The 16,522-nt window shown below is 38.6% G+C and overlaps 2 protein-coding genes across 4 annotated transcripts in view; one reads left to right on the top strand and one right to left on the bottom strand.

The window, feature by feature from the left end:
• rapgef3 (Rap guanine nucleotide exchange factor (GEF) 3) overlaps positions 1-12,489 on the top strand; it is a 23,720-nt gene extending 11,231 nt beyond the window's left edge. For all 3 annotated transcript variants that reach the window (XM_005918906.3, XM_042219344.1, XM_005918905.3), the window contains 25 exons: positions 419-525; positions 605-726; positions 1,287-1,464; positions 1,617-1,701; positions 2,008-2,068; positions 2,413-2,489; positions 2,594-2,740; positions 2,908-3,014; positions 4,111-4,199; positions 4,310-4,388; positions 4,598-4,748; positions 4,868-4,947; positions 5,041-5,071; positions 6,401-6,476; positions 7,477-7,614; positions 7,831-7,928; positions 8,672-8,797; positions 9,880-10,061; positions 11,178-11,268; positions 11,377-11,427; positions 11,540-11,627; positions 11,712-11,776; positions 11,883-11,937; positions 12,107-12,178; positions 12,321-12,489. In XM_005918906.3, the coding sequence (XP_005918968.1) occupies positions 419-525; positions 605-726; positions 1,287-1,464; positions 1,617-1,701; positions 2,008-2,068; positions 2,413-2,489; positions 2,594-2,740; positions 2,908-3,014; positions 4,111-4,199; positions 4,310-4,388; positions 4,598-4,748; positions 4,868-4,947; positions 5,041-5,071; positions 6,401-6,476; positions 7,477-7,614; positions 7,831-7,928; positions 8,672-8,797; positions 9,880-10,061; positions 11,178-11,268; positions 11,377-11,427; positions 11,540-11,627; positions 11,712-11,776; positions 11,883-11,937; positions 12,107-12,178; positions 12,321-12,439 (2,475 nt within the window). In that variant the 3' untranslated portion in view covers positions 12,440-12,489. The remainder of the gene's footprint in view (positions 1-418; positions 526-604; positions 727-1,286; positions 1,465-1,616; positions 1,702-2,007; positions 2,069-2,412; positions 2,490-2,593; positions 2,741-2,907; positions 3,015-4,110; positions 4,200-4,309; positions 4,389-4,597; positions 4,749-4,867; positions 4,948-5,040; positions 5,072-6,400; positions 6,477-7,476; positions 7,615-7,830; positions 7,929-8,671; positions 8,798-9,879; positions 10,062-11,177; positions 11,269-11,376; positions 11,428-11,539; positions 11,628-11,711; positions 11,777-11,882; positions 11,938-12,106; positions 12,179-12,320) is intronic.
• Positions 12,490-14,409: 1,920 nt separating this feature from the next.
• The window catches only part of itga5 (integrin, alpha 5 (fibronectin receptor, alpha polypeptide)), a 31,369-nt gene continuing 29,256 nt past the window's right edge, over positions 14,410-16,522 (bottom strand). The window contains exons 28-30 of the mRNA XM_005918904.2: positions 16,119-16,220; positions 15,868-15,990; positions 14,410-15,741 (exon numbers count right to left, since the gene is read on the bottom strand). Coding sequence (XP_005918966.1) covers positions 15,658-15,741; positions 15,868-15,990; positions 16,119-16,220 — 309 coding nt within the window. The 3' untranslated portion in view covers positions 14,410-15,657. The remainder of the gene's footprint in view (positions 15,742-15,867; positions 15,991-16,118; positions 16,221-16,522) is intronic.

Consider the following 16,522-nt stretch of genomic DNA (forward strand, 5'->3'; position numbering starts at 1 on the left):
TAAAGGGAAACTAGTTCAGAGTTGTCATACAGTTTGTTGTTGCTCTGTGCTGGCCAGAGTCAGAAGCTGGAAAGTCAGTGAAGTTTCAGAGCATTTAAGTTTGCATCTTTAACACCTTTTCACCTCTGTGCAACCCCCAAAAACACTCCATTACACTTTGACACCTATGCAACCCCCACAAACACTCCATTACACTCCAACACCTACAGAAGTCTCCACACACAACATTGTTCAAAACTGAGGGGGAAATTCTCTTCCTCACTTTCACAAACACTCGTTTCTTTTGCTGACTTCGGCCTTTCACCAACCCAGAAATTGTGTTTATAAAAAACACAACACCCTTATGATTTAATCACTTCACCTAATACAGTAACTTTGCTGTATTTGCTAACTTCACCTATCTTTCATGTTTATCAAGTTTCTCTCAGATCGCGTGGTGAAGGCAGCCAGATCAGTATATAGTGTCATGATTGAGAAGAACCCTGGTCTGATCCGAGATAGAAAGCATCACCTCAAAACATACAGGTACCTATTCTGGTGATGTGCTTTAGTTCATGATTAAAAGTAACAGTGTCTCTTAATTACATGCAAATTTCTCTCATAGGCAATGTTGCTCCGGTAAGGACCTTGTTGACTGGCTGATGACCCAAAATGAAGGCCTCCAATCAAGAAGTCAGGCAGTGGGAATATGGCAGGTCTTAGTGGATGAGGGAATACTTCTCCATGGTAAGAACTGAAGAGCTAACTTTTGAAGAATTTAGTATTTTGATGAAAAATAGGAAGGATACTTGTCATGTGTTGGGTGAATTTAGGGCTTCTTGTGAACTGTAGATGAATGTGGAATAATGTCCAAACAAATTACTTTTCATGTATTCTGATGATAATGCTTTTGGCAGCACTTAGAAATGTCCCAGACATGCTCGAGTATCTTGAAATCTGGTGACCAAGTCCACCATGACATTTGTTTTGCGTTGTTATTTCAGTCAGTCAAGTGTTCACTAACCACTTAAGCTCTTTGGATGAGACACTGTCTTCCTGGAAGAGACCACTCCAATCAGGACAGAAATGCTTCATCATCAAATGAAGGAACTCACTCAGAAAGCATTTGCATTTATTTCCATTTATCTAAAGTTTTATAAATGACCGGCATAAAACTTATCTAAAAATTTACTCATCTGCCTCGTTGTTGTTTCTAAAGCAACGTGTGTGTTGGAGTTGTCTAACCGCATTCTTGCATTTCATTTTAAGGGTTTTATTTTCTCTTCTGTGTTTTGTCTCAATCAAAGTGAAACACGAGTTGAATTTCCTCGACAAGGACACACAGTTCTATCGCTTCCAAGACTCCCAGTTTGGACTTAACCACATATTGAATGAGAAGGATTCAGAGGATGAACTACAGGAAGCTCTGTCTCTGCTGTCTCAGCTTGGTCCTGATGCTCTGCTCACTATGATTCTACGTAAATGGTCAGTTTGTTTAGTTGTTACATGAGCATTTCCTCATGATAACCTGTATTGTCAGAAAGCTTCTTACAACAAGTTCAAGGTGCTAGCAAAGTTACTGTATTTTGTTTTGTTTGGCTTATTATGTTCTTCTTCTTTCCTTTTTTATTTTACAGCCCCAGTCAGAGGAGTCCCGAGGACTTGGAGGTTATCTACGAGGAGCTGCTCCACGTCAAAGCTGCCGCTCATCTCTCCTCTTCAGTCAGTCTCTATAAACTCCCCTAACATTTTTAAAGGCTCTACATATTGATTTTTTTTAATGTGAACTGTTATCAAGTTTTCATAATAGTTAACCATGGATTTGATCTGATATATTTTTTTAAAAGACACTATTCTACTTGCATACATCAACCATAATATTTTTCTTTTGTATTTTATGCCACATGAAAGAAATGTTAAAAATACACTGGAAATATGAAAGTGAAAATCAAGAAAAACCCATTTACAACAATGATAGCAGAAGGTATCAGTGCGCTTCTGTCTGTTCTTGTCCTGCTGTGCCTGTAGGTGCGTAAGGAGCTGGCAGCAGTGCTGGTCTTTGAATCACATGCCAAAGCTGGAACAGTCTGTGAGTTTACACAGCTTCATTGTGTTGCTGAATCACACGATAATACGGTTCTTATGCACAGAAAATAGCATCTTTTTCTGTGAAACATTCATTGTTTCCAGAAAATAAGATTAAGACTATTCAGACCGTCTAATGTTATAATTAATTTCTTTGTTTACTGTGGATAAGAAGATCATCAGGTCTTTTTTCTCTTCAATCCTACCCATTTCTTTAATGTTAAAGCCATATTTAACAAAGTACTTTTAAGGAAGGTGCTCTCAAGGTGTGATCTTCTAGGAGTTGTAATGGTTAGAAAGATATATGACTGACTGATGTGGTTTCTTTCTGCTTGTTTTTCAATATAGTGTTCAGTCAAGGGGATAAAGGAACCTCTTGGTACATCATCTGGAAAGGCTCTGTAAATGTGATCACGCACGGGAAGGTAAAGCCAGTGGTTCCAAATTAATAAAACCCACTGTCTCTAATAAAACACGTTGCAATTGATTTCAAGTATGCTGTATAGCTCAGAGTATTGTGTGCATATAGGGTCTGGTGACTACTCTACATGAAGGTGAGGATTTTGGGCAACTAGCTTTGCTAAATGAGCAACCTCGAGCCGCCACCATCATCTTGCGAGAGGACAATTGTCATTTCCTTCGTGTTGATAAACAGGACTTCATAAGGATCCTCAAGGTTTGTTGGATTTCCTCTTACTGCATTTTTATCACCAGAAGTTGTCTGTCAGACATCGGGTGCTTGCTGAACACATGTAGCCCCATGTGACAATTTAAGAGATGTGAGATTCACGCAAATTTTCAAATAACTTTTCAAACTGGTTGTCATCCTTCTCTGTCCTTCAGGACGTGGAGGCTAATACAGTGCGACTGGAAGAGCACGGGAAGACTGTGCTGGTGTTGGAAAAGAGTGCAGACTCGACTGAACAAGGAGGAGCAGGGAACAGCAGCAAGTAAGCGACTCTGACCTACTAACTTCTATAAAATACTGCAGTTAATTTACAAGTAGGTTTATGATCATGAAGACGCTTTGCCTGGGTGTGGGCTGATAATGCATGGCTCTAATACAAACACTGCATCACAATAAGTGATGATTACATAAATTTTTTTTAAAGATGTGGTTAACCGTTTATTAATGGAGTATTACCTAACACTCACATAATAGGCGGACTTTAACCCTGCCTTTCTGAGTGACGTGTTATCAGTCTTGAACCACTTTATCAAGTATGAAGGTCAATTAAGTTGATGCAGGACTCTTATTTAGATTACGTTTAAACCACTTTCTTCTCTTTACTTGTAAATCTACACAATTGAAAAGAACATTTATTCTCTGAACATTCAGTCCCTTTTTGTGCTCTCAAAGTTTTGAATTGAATTTGATTAATATAGCAATCAATTCAAAACAGTTCAAGGCACTTTATATTGCATTGTAGAGATCCTTTGATGTTGGAGAGAAAACCCAGCAATCAGACGATCCCCCATGAGCAAGCACTTGGTGATTATGGAGAAGAATAACTTAGTTTTAACAGAAACAGACCTCCAGCAGAACTATGCTCAGGGAGGGGCAGCAATCAGCTGGCTGTGGAGGGGTGAGGGAAAGAAAAGAGAAAAAGAGGAGAGCATAAATAGACAAGAGCATAACAAAGTATGTGAGAGAGTACACAAAAGTTAATAACATGAGGTAGCGTCATGTAAAAGCATCATGAGCGAAAGAGGGGTGTGGAAATTAGAGATGTGCTGGAAGGTGAAGTGTTTTAAGCAAACACAGTAAAGCTATGATCTGAAACAGACAGAGCGCTATTGTCTACGCGGCTGTGATATACAGCTAAGAACTTTCAAAGTGTTGTAAACACAGTCTGCTAGACAAACTATGCAATGATTACGTCAAGAGACTTTTTGTGCTTCTTCTTTTTGAGGAGATAACAAGTCAACATTTACACAACAAATACTTTTTAATTAATTTATTGCTTTATTTATGTGGATCAATGTAAGGCAAACACAAGGTTTTGAAAGTTATTCTTTGTTTTTTTTCTGTCTTGCTTTTTGCAGGTACACAGTTATGTCAGGAACACCTGAGAAAATCTTGGAACACCTACTGGAAACAATAAAGTTGGAGTGTAATGGAAATGATGCTATAGGTGACACTGTTAAGATTACAGATACCTGTTTTCTGTTGTTGAAAAAAATGTTCAGACCAAGTCAGTTACTTTGTAATCACTGTATTATGGTGATGATTGTGTCCCTGCAGATTCTTGTGTGAGTGACTTCCTGCTCACCCACAAAGTCTTCATGCCCTCCAGCCAGCTCTGTCCTGCACTACAGCACCAATATCCTACAGTGTCATTTATACTGACAACAGTGAAGCTAGTGTTGTTTATGAGAATTACTGTAGTCAAACAAAGCTGTATTATAGTGTATTTTTGTAATATAATGGAATTCTCAGTGCATTTTATTACCAGAATAAATTGTTATAGTTAATGTTGTTTTTATTTTGTAATTAAGGTCTTATGTGTTATACCCTTAACCAACATTGCACTTACCAGGCACAGCTTGCTGAGGGCTCAGAGCAGGAGAAGACTGCCTATGTTCTCAACATTAAGCAGAAAGTAGTAAAGTTGGTTGGCCAGTGGGTGGCACTGTTTGGCCTTCACCTGAAAGAAGACCCTATTGCCTTGGACTTTCTGGAGGTGAGATCTCAGCCTCAAAGTCATAAATTAAAAAAATTTTTAAACATATCACCATGTGATTTTTGTGTCAGTATGTTTTTTTCATCAATCATTTTATTTTAATGTTGGGGTTGAAACAGAGATTAAAGAAAGATATGGCAGCGAATTCACAACTGTTCAACGTGCTCAAGGACTTCAGAGAAAGGAGGAGGACAAAAGTGTAAGCACTATCAGATCATGTTTCATATTTCTTAACAGTCATAGATATTCTTCGCATACTATTTAACACTTTAATTCTTCTATACTTTTTCAGGTTGGAGAATGGCTATCAGTCACTGAGCAGGGTAAGTTATTGAGTGTGTGGAAACAAAGTACAGATTTCTGGCACAACTTCGCCTACTTCAAAGGTGCATGGAGAAGAGCGGATGTCTTAAGAGGCTGAAGCTCCAGCAACTCTTGTAGTATGAGGAACAACACATTAAGTAAAGAAAATTGGCCCTTTTTCAGAGATATCATGCCCAAGAAAATTCTCTTACAGTAGCAACTCCTTAAGGTATTCCTTAACTGGATCATATTTGAGCACTTTTTTAATAGTATGTTTTCTATGGTTTTAAACCAGTTTTCAATCCTTAACCATATTTTGTCACGGTCCTGGGTCAGTGACCCAGTGTTTTGGATTTTGTATTGTTATTTTTTATTAGTCTTTGGTTTCATCTTGGTTCATATATATTAGGGTTTGATTTCTGTTTTGTATTTCTAGTTCTTTAGGTTTTGGTTCCTGTGCTCCCCATGTCCCTGTACTCAGTGCTCCCTCTGTTTAGTGTCTGGTCGGTGTCTCCGTACCTGCCGCGGTCCCACCTTTCCTGTCTAGTCAGTATCGTGTGTCTGAGTCTGTGTCTGGAGGGTCTGTCTGTGTGTTTCCTGTTTTACTTTGAGGGTCCGTGTCTCAGGTTAGTGTATTCTGTCTTGCTTCCCTTGAGCAATTAGATTTAGGTGTGTCGCCCTCCTGTGCACCACTTCCTTGTTACCAAGTGTGTGTATTTAGTGTCCGTGTCTTCTACTGCTCGTCGTCGCATGGTACCCTCACCCTAGCTGTGTGTTCTGTCTCCCTTACCGGTTTAGCTTATGTTTGTATCTCTCGGTTTAGTTCAGTTTGTGTCCAGCAATAAAGCTGTTAAAGCTCACATCTGCCCTTTTCGAGTCTGCATTTGGGTCCTCTATCCCTGCCTGCCTGGACACAGCCATGACATATTTAATTTATTTTGAGGGGGGGCTCATAAGGTATAAGGCCCAGTTGGCCTTATATCTATTGGTGAATATGTATGCTGAATAATTTTCTACTAAAAATAAAATTTCCTCCCCAAAAATACACATTTGAGTGGATTGATGGATATGTATACCAGACATATATCACAGCTTGTCTTTTCTACTTAAACTCTCTACTTAAAATGTGTTCTATTTAAAGTTGTATCTGCAGTATATTTTTGATAACCCTGACAGAGGCTAAAGGCCAAAATGAAAGTTTTTCTTTATACTACAAGTCCTACTGGAGCTTAAACCCTTTGGGATGTTTGCCAAAAAGTGTGACAGAGTGTAAGAAATGTCTTTCTACTGCCATTAGAGAGTTTAATGTCACTGAAGTGTCACTGAGTCGCCTTTTATATTATTGGCAGAACCACCAGTTTGATTGGTTTTCAAACTTTGAGGAGTCAGTGGGGAGGGTTCAACCAATCAGAGCACATGATAAAGGTGAGTAAAGCTCAAACACTACAGCTGACAGTAATCAAGAAAACCAAATCCCCATAATAAGGATAGAAGTCTAGTGGGGGATATTTAAATAAATGAAAAAAGGAAACGACTGAAATTGATGGCAAATCATACAAACGTCATACATAAACTTTTACATCTATCTTTACCAACAACTTCAAAATCAAACCTGGCTAAATTTGTGTCTGAAGTAAAGCTAAACAGTATAAACAGTTTTGCTAGATGGTCATGTTTAATGTTCACTAAAAATACTGAATATAAAGTTCAACTTGGTCACTATATGCATTAAATAGCAGTATGGAATAGAAAGCGTGGCAAGATCCGCATCTTCAGCACCAATGTGAAAGCAGTCCTCCTGTATGGGTCCGAGACGTGGCGGGTGACCAACACCATTACCAGCAAGATACAGATTTTCATCAACAAGTGCTTGCGACACATCCTTAACATCAGATGGCCTGAGAAGATCTCAAACACAGACCTGTGGAAGAGAACCAGCCAGAACCTGGTCGGTCAAGGCATCAAGTAGAGAAAATGGGGCTGGATAGGTCACACACTCCGAAAACCGTCCGACAACTTCACAAGGCAAGCACTGGACTGGCCGCCTGAATGACGTGAACCCAGCTGAAGAGAACGCCCCAGAACAGTCCGTTGGCGTGGTGTTGTTGCAGCCCTATGCTCCACCAGGAGTCTACAGGAAAATTGATTGATTGATGGAATAGTAAAACTAGTCAAAAATGTTTTAAATGCTAAGCTGAAGTCCATATCCAGGTTAGAGTTCGTTTAAATGAACACGTGAATGACCATGATGACAGATGTTGGGAAAAGGGTTTAGAATCAGTGCTTGTGACGTGTGTGTCACGCAATATGTCAATAAAGGACAACAATCTCAGTATCCAGTAACTTAACAGGCACCATTAGTCTTTAAATTAATCACCAAATTAGCATGATGTGACATTTTATTTTCTGTCCTCTTCTGATTTAGTGTTGTATGAGATCTACAGGCCAGACAACAAACCTCTCACTCCGATGCTGCCGGTGAATACATCTGTACAGGAGATAATGTCAGCATTAGGAAAAGCTGGAGAAGATCATGTCCTCATCAAAATGAACTCCACAGGAGGTGGGAGGCATTAGTCATATGTTTTTGTTTTGTTTTCTAGAACCAACACTTATTTTTCATTAAAATAATCAGTTTTTTGTAGATTGCTAGACTAATGTACTAACAGATGAGTAATTCTGTTTGTCATCAAACCTATGTCGTGTTCACAGAATTTCAAATGCTCTCCTTTTTTTTAATTACGGTGAAAATTACTCTGTTTCCTATGACTGCGCACAGAAAGAGCTCAGCTAAAGCTGGATGCTACTGCAGTCTACACCGCCCTAGGACTCAACGAGAGACTGTTCATCTGCACAATCAGCGAAGTGGAACAACTGGTGAGGATTTGTTTTCTTCCATAACTTCTTTACCATTTTTTGGTCTATTTAGTTTATTAAAACATACTTATTAAAATACATGAACTCGTTGTCTGTCTGTCCACCAACTCCTCCTACACAATCAGGGGTTGAGCAACCAGACTTGGAAGACAGGTACATCCTATGTCCTTTATCTACATCAGATATTGCTGCCGGTTGTTATCTATATCAGACATTATGATGTTGCCTAGCAACCAACTATCAACAGACTAAAAGGATCTGTTTTCTGCATTTACGCATGTACAGCACCTATGAAAACATCCTATCATTTAATTTTGTAACAGTAACATCTGATTTATAGCCACAAAAGCTGAATCATACACAATATTATTATGTTTCATAGCAACTACCTAGCAGCCAAACCTAAAACAACCTATATTTTGCATTTATGTACCTGCAACACCTAATAAAAGCTTCATGTAATTTTCATCTCACAGCCAAGTTTCACCATAAAGTACTGTAGCATGGTCATGAACTGGTAATAATTAATATCATCCTATTATATTTCATAGAAAATGAGGAGGGGATTTAACTCACGGGATATATTCTAAATATGTTTGTTGTTTATTATGGTTTTTCATATTATGGTTTTGTTGAAAGCAGCATCCCCAACCATAAGGCGAGTCATTAAATGTTCACCTGAACAACATTGTTCCTGATGATTTTCATTCTCTCTGCCACTGCGCCGTCTCTCTCTCTGTCAGACACCTCTAAAGGAGCAGCAGGGTCCAGAGCAAGGAACCGCTGACGTCCTTGAACAGATGTCTTCTAAAGACATTGCCAGTGAGCTCACCAATTATGACTGGGAGTTGTTCACTGCCATGCACGAGGTAACTTGGCGGCTATGATTGATGTTTCGTGTGATTTTACCAATCAACTGCTTCAAAACTGCTTCAGAACACTAGAGCATAGGTGTCAAACTCTGGCCCGCGGGCCAAATTTGGCCCACAGCCTAATTACATTTGGCCCCCGAAGCCATACCAAATTACTATTAGAGCTGGCCTACTGGTATTATACAGCTAATATATATATTGTTTAGTATTAAGCTTTGCTTGTTCCATATTCAGTTTTTCAGCAAAACGTGTTTGAGTCCATAAGAAAAGATTCATTCTTATATCTGGAGGAATAAATATATTTCAATAAATATTAACGTTAGCCCGCGACTTTGTTCCAGTTGTGAATTTTGGCCCACTGTGTATTTGAGTTTGACACCCCTGCACTAGAGTATTAACTAGTAATTAACTTTAATTGTATTGAATTTGATTTATATAGCATATTTTACAAAAATTGCTATTTCTGTGTACTTTATATTGTAAGATAAAAGCCCTACAACATTAGAGAGTGATACACAATGATCTGGTAATCCCCTTTGAGCAAATACAGCCTGACGGGAGTGAGAAAGAAGAAAGAACCATGCAGGAAGGAGAAGACTGTTTTGGTGGCGAGGGAACCTATAACAGCATTTCCTTTTTGGTTTTGAAGCCTTTTTGTTTCTCAACAGTGTATTTGCCTGTTGTACATTCTTTATGCATGTTCTGAAGTGTTCTGCATTTGTTTTTGTTTTTCTCTGAATTGTTGTTTTTGTTGCATTTTCTAAATGTTGTGGATTTCTCTTTGTAGTTGTGTTTTGTATCTCATGGCCACTACGCCCATAGCTGTTTATTTGCTCACTGACATACATAACCAAAGCTCAAAGTAGCATTCGTGCAACAAAGAACTTTGCATGACTCTCAAACTTTACCGCCTTTTATCTACCAGTATCATCTCTGCCATCAGATTATTTGGGTCATTTCCTGCATGCCTCACATTTCTAAAGAAACAAAAGATACCTGCAAAAGACTTCCTGTCTGCTTGTTTCACGGTGTGTTTAAATTATGCCAGTGGTTGTGACTCATTGTCTGTGTCTCTCCAGGTGGAGCTGGTCTACTACATTTTTGGGCGCCACAAATTCCCTGGAGCCATCACGGCTAACCTAGAGCGGTTTGTGCGTCGCTTTAATGAGGTGCAGCACTGGGTACTGACTGAGCTGTGCCTATGTGAAGACCTCGTGAAACGTGCTATGCTGCTCAAGAAGTTTATCAAGATCGCTTCAGTGTAAGAATTAATTGCATAAACCATACATTTAGCCAAAGCAGGTTGGCCACTGAACAAATAAGCATCTCAACAGTGAAACCTACTGACCTCACGCTTGTCTTGCCTTTTTCCCGGCCCTGAAAGGCCGATGGGGTGTTGTCATCACCTTACCAGGTGGGCGGCGTGGACAGTCAAATTTATGGTTGCGATAACTCAAGAATGACGCAATGTAGGATTTTGAGATTCATGCCATAGGTGCATCTACTATAAATCAAATCTCAGTTTAAATCTCAGTGACGTCAGCCTCAAGGTCAATGTCACATTGTAATGTAATGACACAACAAGGAAGTCATCTACGACTTTCAGAGTCATACCATAGGTGCATCTACTTTACCAGTAAGCAACTCATAGTTTAGACGTGTTGACTGAAACCTCAGATGGTTTGGTGCAAACATTTGGCATTTATGGTTCACAGAGAAATGTGTGAAATATTCAATTCAATTCAATTCAATTTCTTTATTGTCCCACAAGGGGAAATTAGTTTAGCAGCAGGAGGATAAAAACAACCAAAACAATACTATAAAACAATAATAACAATAATAATGATAGAAGATTCAAGGACAATTATTTGCCATTAAGGAGACAAGACGCAGTAGGGATAAAAGAGACCTGGAGTCTTTTAGTCCTCCTCGGAGGATATGTGCACATTGCTTTGTGCAGTGGAGCACAGTCGTGCAGGAACAGAAACAGGTTTTCACCAAACTGTTACCACAACATTCGAACCATTGAATTGTCCAAAATGTCTTAGTAAGCAGAAGCATTAAGGTTTTCGTTCTTTGAAACTAAAAGATCCAGGCCAACTCATTTTTTATCCACTGAGGTGCGGCCCAATACTTTTTTTGTATATAGTATACATTTAGAAGAATTAGCATGGTCTTATACCAAAAAAGGAAATTGATACAGTAAACATTAATATCCTGCTTAATATCATATATTGTAATCATACAGGTATTGTCACTGTGAGTATCCGGGCAGGACCGTTGTACTTACTTTTATCCCCCCATCTTAAACTTTATCCATCCAGCATCACTTCAAGGACTGCACTTTATTTACAGTCATGTGTCCTCTCCATCACAGATTAAAGGAGCAGAAGAATCTAAATTCATTCTTTGCTGTGATGTTTGGCTTAAGCAACAGTGCAATTCAGAGGCTTTACAAGACCTGGGAGGTGAGAGCCCCCTTGAGGCAGCAGGCATGATGATAATAAATGTTCTGCCACACTTACTAAACAAATACTTTAAAATTGACTTTGCAATCTTTTGCTTGTCTGTTACAGAGAATACCCAGCAAGACAAAAAGGATTTACTGTTCTCTTGAGAGACTCATGGTAAATTATACTATGTACTCAGCTTTGAATAAGTTTTATAAATGTCCTAAACAATATATTTTCTTTAAGGTTTCTAATGGTCTGATTGTGCTATGCTCGCTTATTCTTTTAGGACCCTTCACGCAACCACAGGGCGTACAGACTGGCTATAGCTAAACTCAGTCCTCCTTACATTCCCTTCATGCCTCTGCTGCTGAAAGGTAACAGACACCAGTAAATCGCAAATCCACTGGCAAGTCCTTATTATTAAGATACTAATTACTTCTGTCCCTTCCTATATCTAGACATGACGTTTATCCATGAGGGAAACGCAAACTACGTAGACAAACTGGTCAATTTTGAGAAAATGGTATGGAAAAGTTATTTTCAAATGTTGTTATGTAATTGTTTCCTTACAAATCATATCCTCAGTAAGAGACTGACTTGAAGAGTTTCCTTTTCTCACCTTGTCGTAGCGAATGCTTGCCAAAACAGTGAAAATCGTTCGAGGATGCAGAAGCCAACCTTATGGTAAGTGATAGTTTGGCAGCAAAATGATCGGGCCCACTGACTTCATACCTTTGAGACTGTATGCATTCAGGAAAAGTTGGAAGTAATTCACATGCATGTTGGAGTAAACACATACAATGCAGTTTTGTGCATACATCAGGTAAGATAATGTTTTATTTTCCCTCTGCAGTGCCTTCATCTCCACAGAGAGGCCTGGCAGATCGTATGTTTCTGGAAGGCGCTGCTACTCGCTTGTCTACATGTAAGCCACATCTCTAATGCCATTCGACCGTTTTTAATATTTTCTTCATAAGATCTATAGAAAGTTCAGTTTAACCTTGTTTCTACAAAAGTACAAAAACTTAAACATATGCAGATTCAGGCATGATTTTAATCTTTTCTAGATTCAGATCACGCCTTTCCTCTGCGGACTTCCACAAACATCCGGCACTATATCCAAAACCTGAAGGTGATTGACAACCAGCGCAAGCTTACGCAGCTATCGAGAACAATCGATTGCTAGGAAATATGACTGAAAATGTGCAAGGACTGTGAAACTGAAGCAAAATCACAGCCAAAAAATTAACTCTGTATAACGGAATAAAACCTCCAAACTCATCTCAATTAGAGGTGGGAACTGGACCTTTGGAGATGTAGCATCCCATGGAAATTCATTGTTACTTAAGGAGTTTGGACATTACTGGAGAAGCTTTCTGCACAGCAAAACACTGACAGTCAAAATGGGCTCTGTGCACAGAAATGAGCTCCAGTGGCCCTGACTCTGTGTTGACAGGACTTGTGGTTATTCAGAAAGCCTTATGTCACACTGGTGTCTAACCATTTCAAGTGATCCCTTCAAAAGGAAATGTTACAACATGATGTACAGTGAAGTATTCTTGTCTTTGGTGTTAAAATTCATTTTGTGAAGTTTTTTTATACTGCTGTCTGTGGAAGAATCACATTGTTTATTCCACAAAACTGCCATAAGAACACAGACCTGTGCCACAATTAACCACTTTAGGTCAGTGCACAAGTGTTTTCACATTAAATATATTGTATCAGATCATGTTTGGCACTAACTGACATGCATAATTTCGTATATTATTTTCTAAATAAATTATTTTCCCACTAATGTGTATTTAATGACAGTACAAACATGTTTAAAAAGGAATCATTTTATTTAAAGTACAAACCGTAACAGGTAAAAATTGACCTTCAAAGAGCCCCCATTCCACCTGACATTAAAGGGTCTCCCCAATATGGGGTGAGGATATTCACAATTCTCCATCTTATTAATATTTACAACACCTTTTTGAAAGTCCTGGCTAAGACATGTAAATAACAAAATGAAGAAACCAGTGCTTTCTCCTGATGTAACTGAGGAGGAAGAAGTAAAATGATCCCATCATTATAAAAAATGATTTTCTGTGTTTCGTTTTAAAAAAAAAAAAAAAAAGTCTACTGACTACATTTTAGGAAAAAATAATTTTCCAAATGCAAATTTTGTGGACTATCTGGAAAATTGTATCTATCAACTACAAGGGGATTTATGGAGAGAATTTAATGAAGCAAACAAATGCATTGCAGACGGTCAGTATGATGCTGTTTGGACAGGTGCAACACCAGAGCACATAAATCACCAAACTAATTCAACATACCAGAAATGTGCTTGTATTTTTATGAAAATCTATGCTACAAAAAGTGAGATCAGAAAGGTCCTGCAGTGGAGAGTACATATGAAGTGGGAAAAATCCTTGAAAAACAAAAACTTTCACACCTGAAATAATGCTTAGTGAGAAAAAGCAAGTGAACCACCAACAAAGGATTTGGCTACATGTTCATCACCTTCACACGTAAAGGTCTGATTTATCACAAATCAATCACAAACAAAACATAAATCAAAAGAAAGCACTGTAATATTAAAACAAGTGAATATAAATATTGCACTTCCAAACAACATGTAGTTCCCAGTGCCTAGCTGTCATCCCTTTGTTAGAGGTATTTATGCTATCAATTTTAAAAGTAACGCAGAACTGGTTAAGCTCAATTATCTCAAGCTACTGATGTGATTGGCATAAAAAGGACTAGGCAGTGGGAAAGGTAATAAGACAAAAACAAACATTCATAAATATACCATCCACACAAATGCATGTATTCATGAAATCTCGCATGTATACATGTAAACACACACACCTGGAACGGTAACTGACAAGCACTAAGTATTTACATTAAGGACACATTAAACTTATGCATATGTCAAAAGAAACCAACACGAGGCATTTTAATGTTGCGTCCCTGCAGCCTCTGGGTGTGGGATGGCTTCAGCTACTTCTCATTTTAAGCATGGGCAGCATTTACACAAAAAAAGAGGAAAAAAAAGAATAGAAAAATACAGTATCTCACAGCAACACACATTTTATGCTGAAAAAGAATCATTCTGCCTTCAGCCTACTGTCGAGGCTACAGGATTGCTGATTGTCATGTCTTCAGTTTAAAAAAAAAAAATCATTATATGCTTATTTCCTCCACCGTAAGCACAATTTGCTTCATTTAGGCTTCCATCTTGAATGAACCCAATCCAAAGAAAGCAGGAGTAATGACATTAAAACTAAATCTTGAGAACACTGCGTTTTGACAGAAGCACCACACTGCTTCAGGCCTTACATGAGGTTTCACAGGCCTGTGGTGGTTCCAGTCCCATCCCAGTCGACTACACAACAATGACATTGCCAGCACTGGTAACTCTCGACTCAAACATACAGGATTTAAACAAAGTGATCAGTAGGAGTCAAATTCAGAACTCAAAGGAAGGTCAGTCAGTCTTTGGTGTCTTTGGAATAATATCAGTAGATTTCCTTTGAGTGCAAAAACAACTTAACCCGGCACTGTCCACCAACCTGAGGCAGAGAGAGATCAGTTCCATGGTCGGGTGAGAAATGTCCATCTATGCATTTTTTTAAATTTCCGGAGTGGTGGAGTGGTGGAGCATATCCCAGCATGCACTGGGCAAGAATCAGCACCTCTGAATAGTTGGGATTTAAAATTACTTAAATTTTAGCAAAGGAATTGAATTACAATTAGCTATGAAATCTGAGCTTTAAAACAGGTTTTGTTGTTAAATATTTGTCGATGTAATGTTGCCTTTACTAAAGGCAGATAAATAGTTTTCTTATTTTTTGTCAATTAAATGTGTTTAGGAGATATCAGAATACTTTCAGGCCTCAGCAGGCAGCATAATTCACAGCTCCTAGATGCCACAAGCAACATGTGGCCATATCCTGTCAGAGGCAGCAATCATATCAGATCATTAGCACCAATATAAGGCAGTTACAGGGAAATAACAAAGTGATCCATACCAAGAATCCATAAAATTAAACCCATCTTCCTGCATCTGCAGGTTGACGGAAGCCTGCATTTCTTCTGCAGTCGTTTTTTGTTGTACAGTCCAATGTTAGCCTTATGCATTGACACAAGTTCCATTTGATAACAGTCCAACCCTGCCAGCAAAAAAGACATAAATTAAAAATAGAAAAAGAAAACATTCATTTGGCTTTGAGATCTTTGGAGTTTTGTCTTCCTCTAGTGCAGCACAGTGGAGTTCCAGTAGTCTTTCTTTCTTGTAACTCTTCAACTGCTTCTGTCTTTCTTTCTTTTTTTTAAATCCACTCTACATATTCCACCACAATTCTCCGTTGCAATCATATGGCCAGGTACTGTGGTTTTGGTAGCTTTGGTGGTCTTTTAGGCCTCAGAGGCAGCCTGCGGTTTGAGTTCCGCTTTCTCCATGGCAGTGCCGTAAGGGTCAGATCGTTTGAAGAAGCCCAACTGCAAGAAGAAAAAAAAACATTTCAGAAATGCAGGAAACATAAACGAGAACAGACAAAATCACATTCATTGATCTTTCAGATCAAAACCATGCTATGATTCTTTTTATATCACAGCAGTACTCACTCTGTATAAGATGTATATGAGAAGAGCCAGAAGCAGTAAACCAGCCAGAATAGCCAAGATGATGATCCACAGTGGAACTGAGTTCTCAATATCCGGCTTGTTCCAAACCACTGGAGTCACCACCTGAGGATGACAAGACAAGATGTCTTCTTCCAAACTACAACAATACAAAAATATGTACTAAAAATATAGATTTGTGTGAAATGAACAAGTTCTAATAAATTGAATAACTTAATAAACACATTAAATACCTTTTTGTTTCCACTGGGAAAAAGTTTAGGCTGGATTGCATATGGCATCTTCTTCACACGGTATTCTGCCAGGCACTCCAGCACATATTGCTTATAAGCTCTCTGAAGAAGAAAAAAAAATTACATTCAAAATGCATATAATATACTAGTTATACACTAGGTGGCGACATTGACCATGTGCATCTCCCTGCGAAACACCCTTTAGCATTCCTACCCTATGAGAAGCTGTGATAACCAAATATTAAATTTTCAGTACATACCACATAGATGGGAAATAATCTGTGTATTTTAGACATGACAAACACTGGTAGAAGCTGCAGTATGAACACCAGTGTGGAGCAAACTGCATCCTCAGAAAGCAACTGTTGTCTCATTTGTTTAGGCAAATATGCGTAACTGGCAAT

The sequence above is a fragment of the Haplochromis burtoni genome, unplaced genomic scaffold (assembly GCF_018398535.1).
Source record: "Haplochromis burtoni strain Fernald_Lab_line unplaced genomic scaffold, NCSU_Asbu1 Contig_31, whole genome shotgun sequence".
NCBI classification, from domain to species: Eukaryota; Metazoa; Chordata; class Actinopteri; order Cichliformes; family Cichlidae; genus Haplochromis; species Haplochromis burtoni.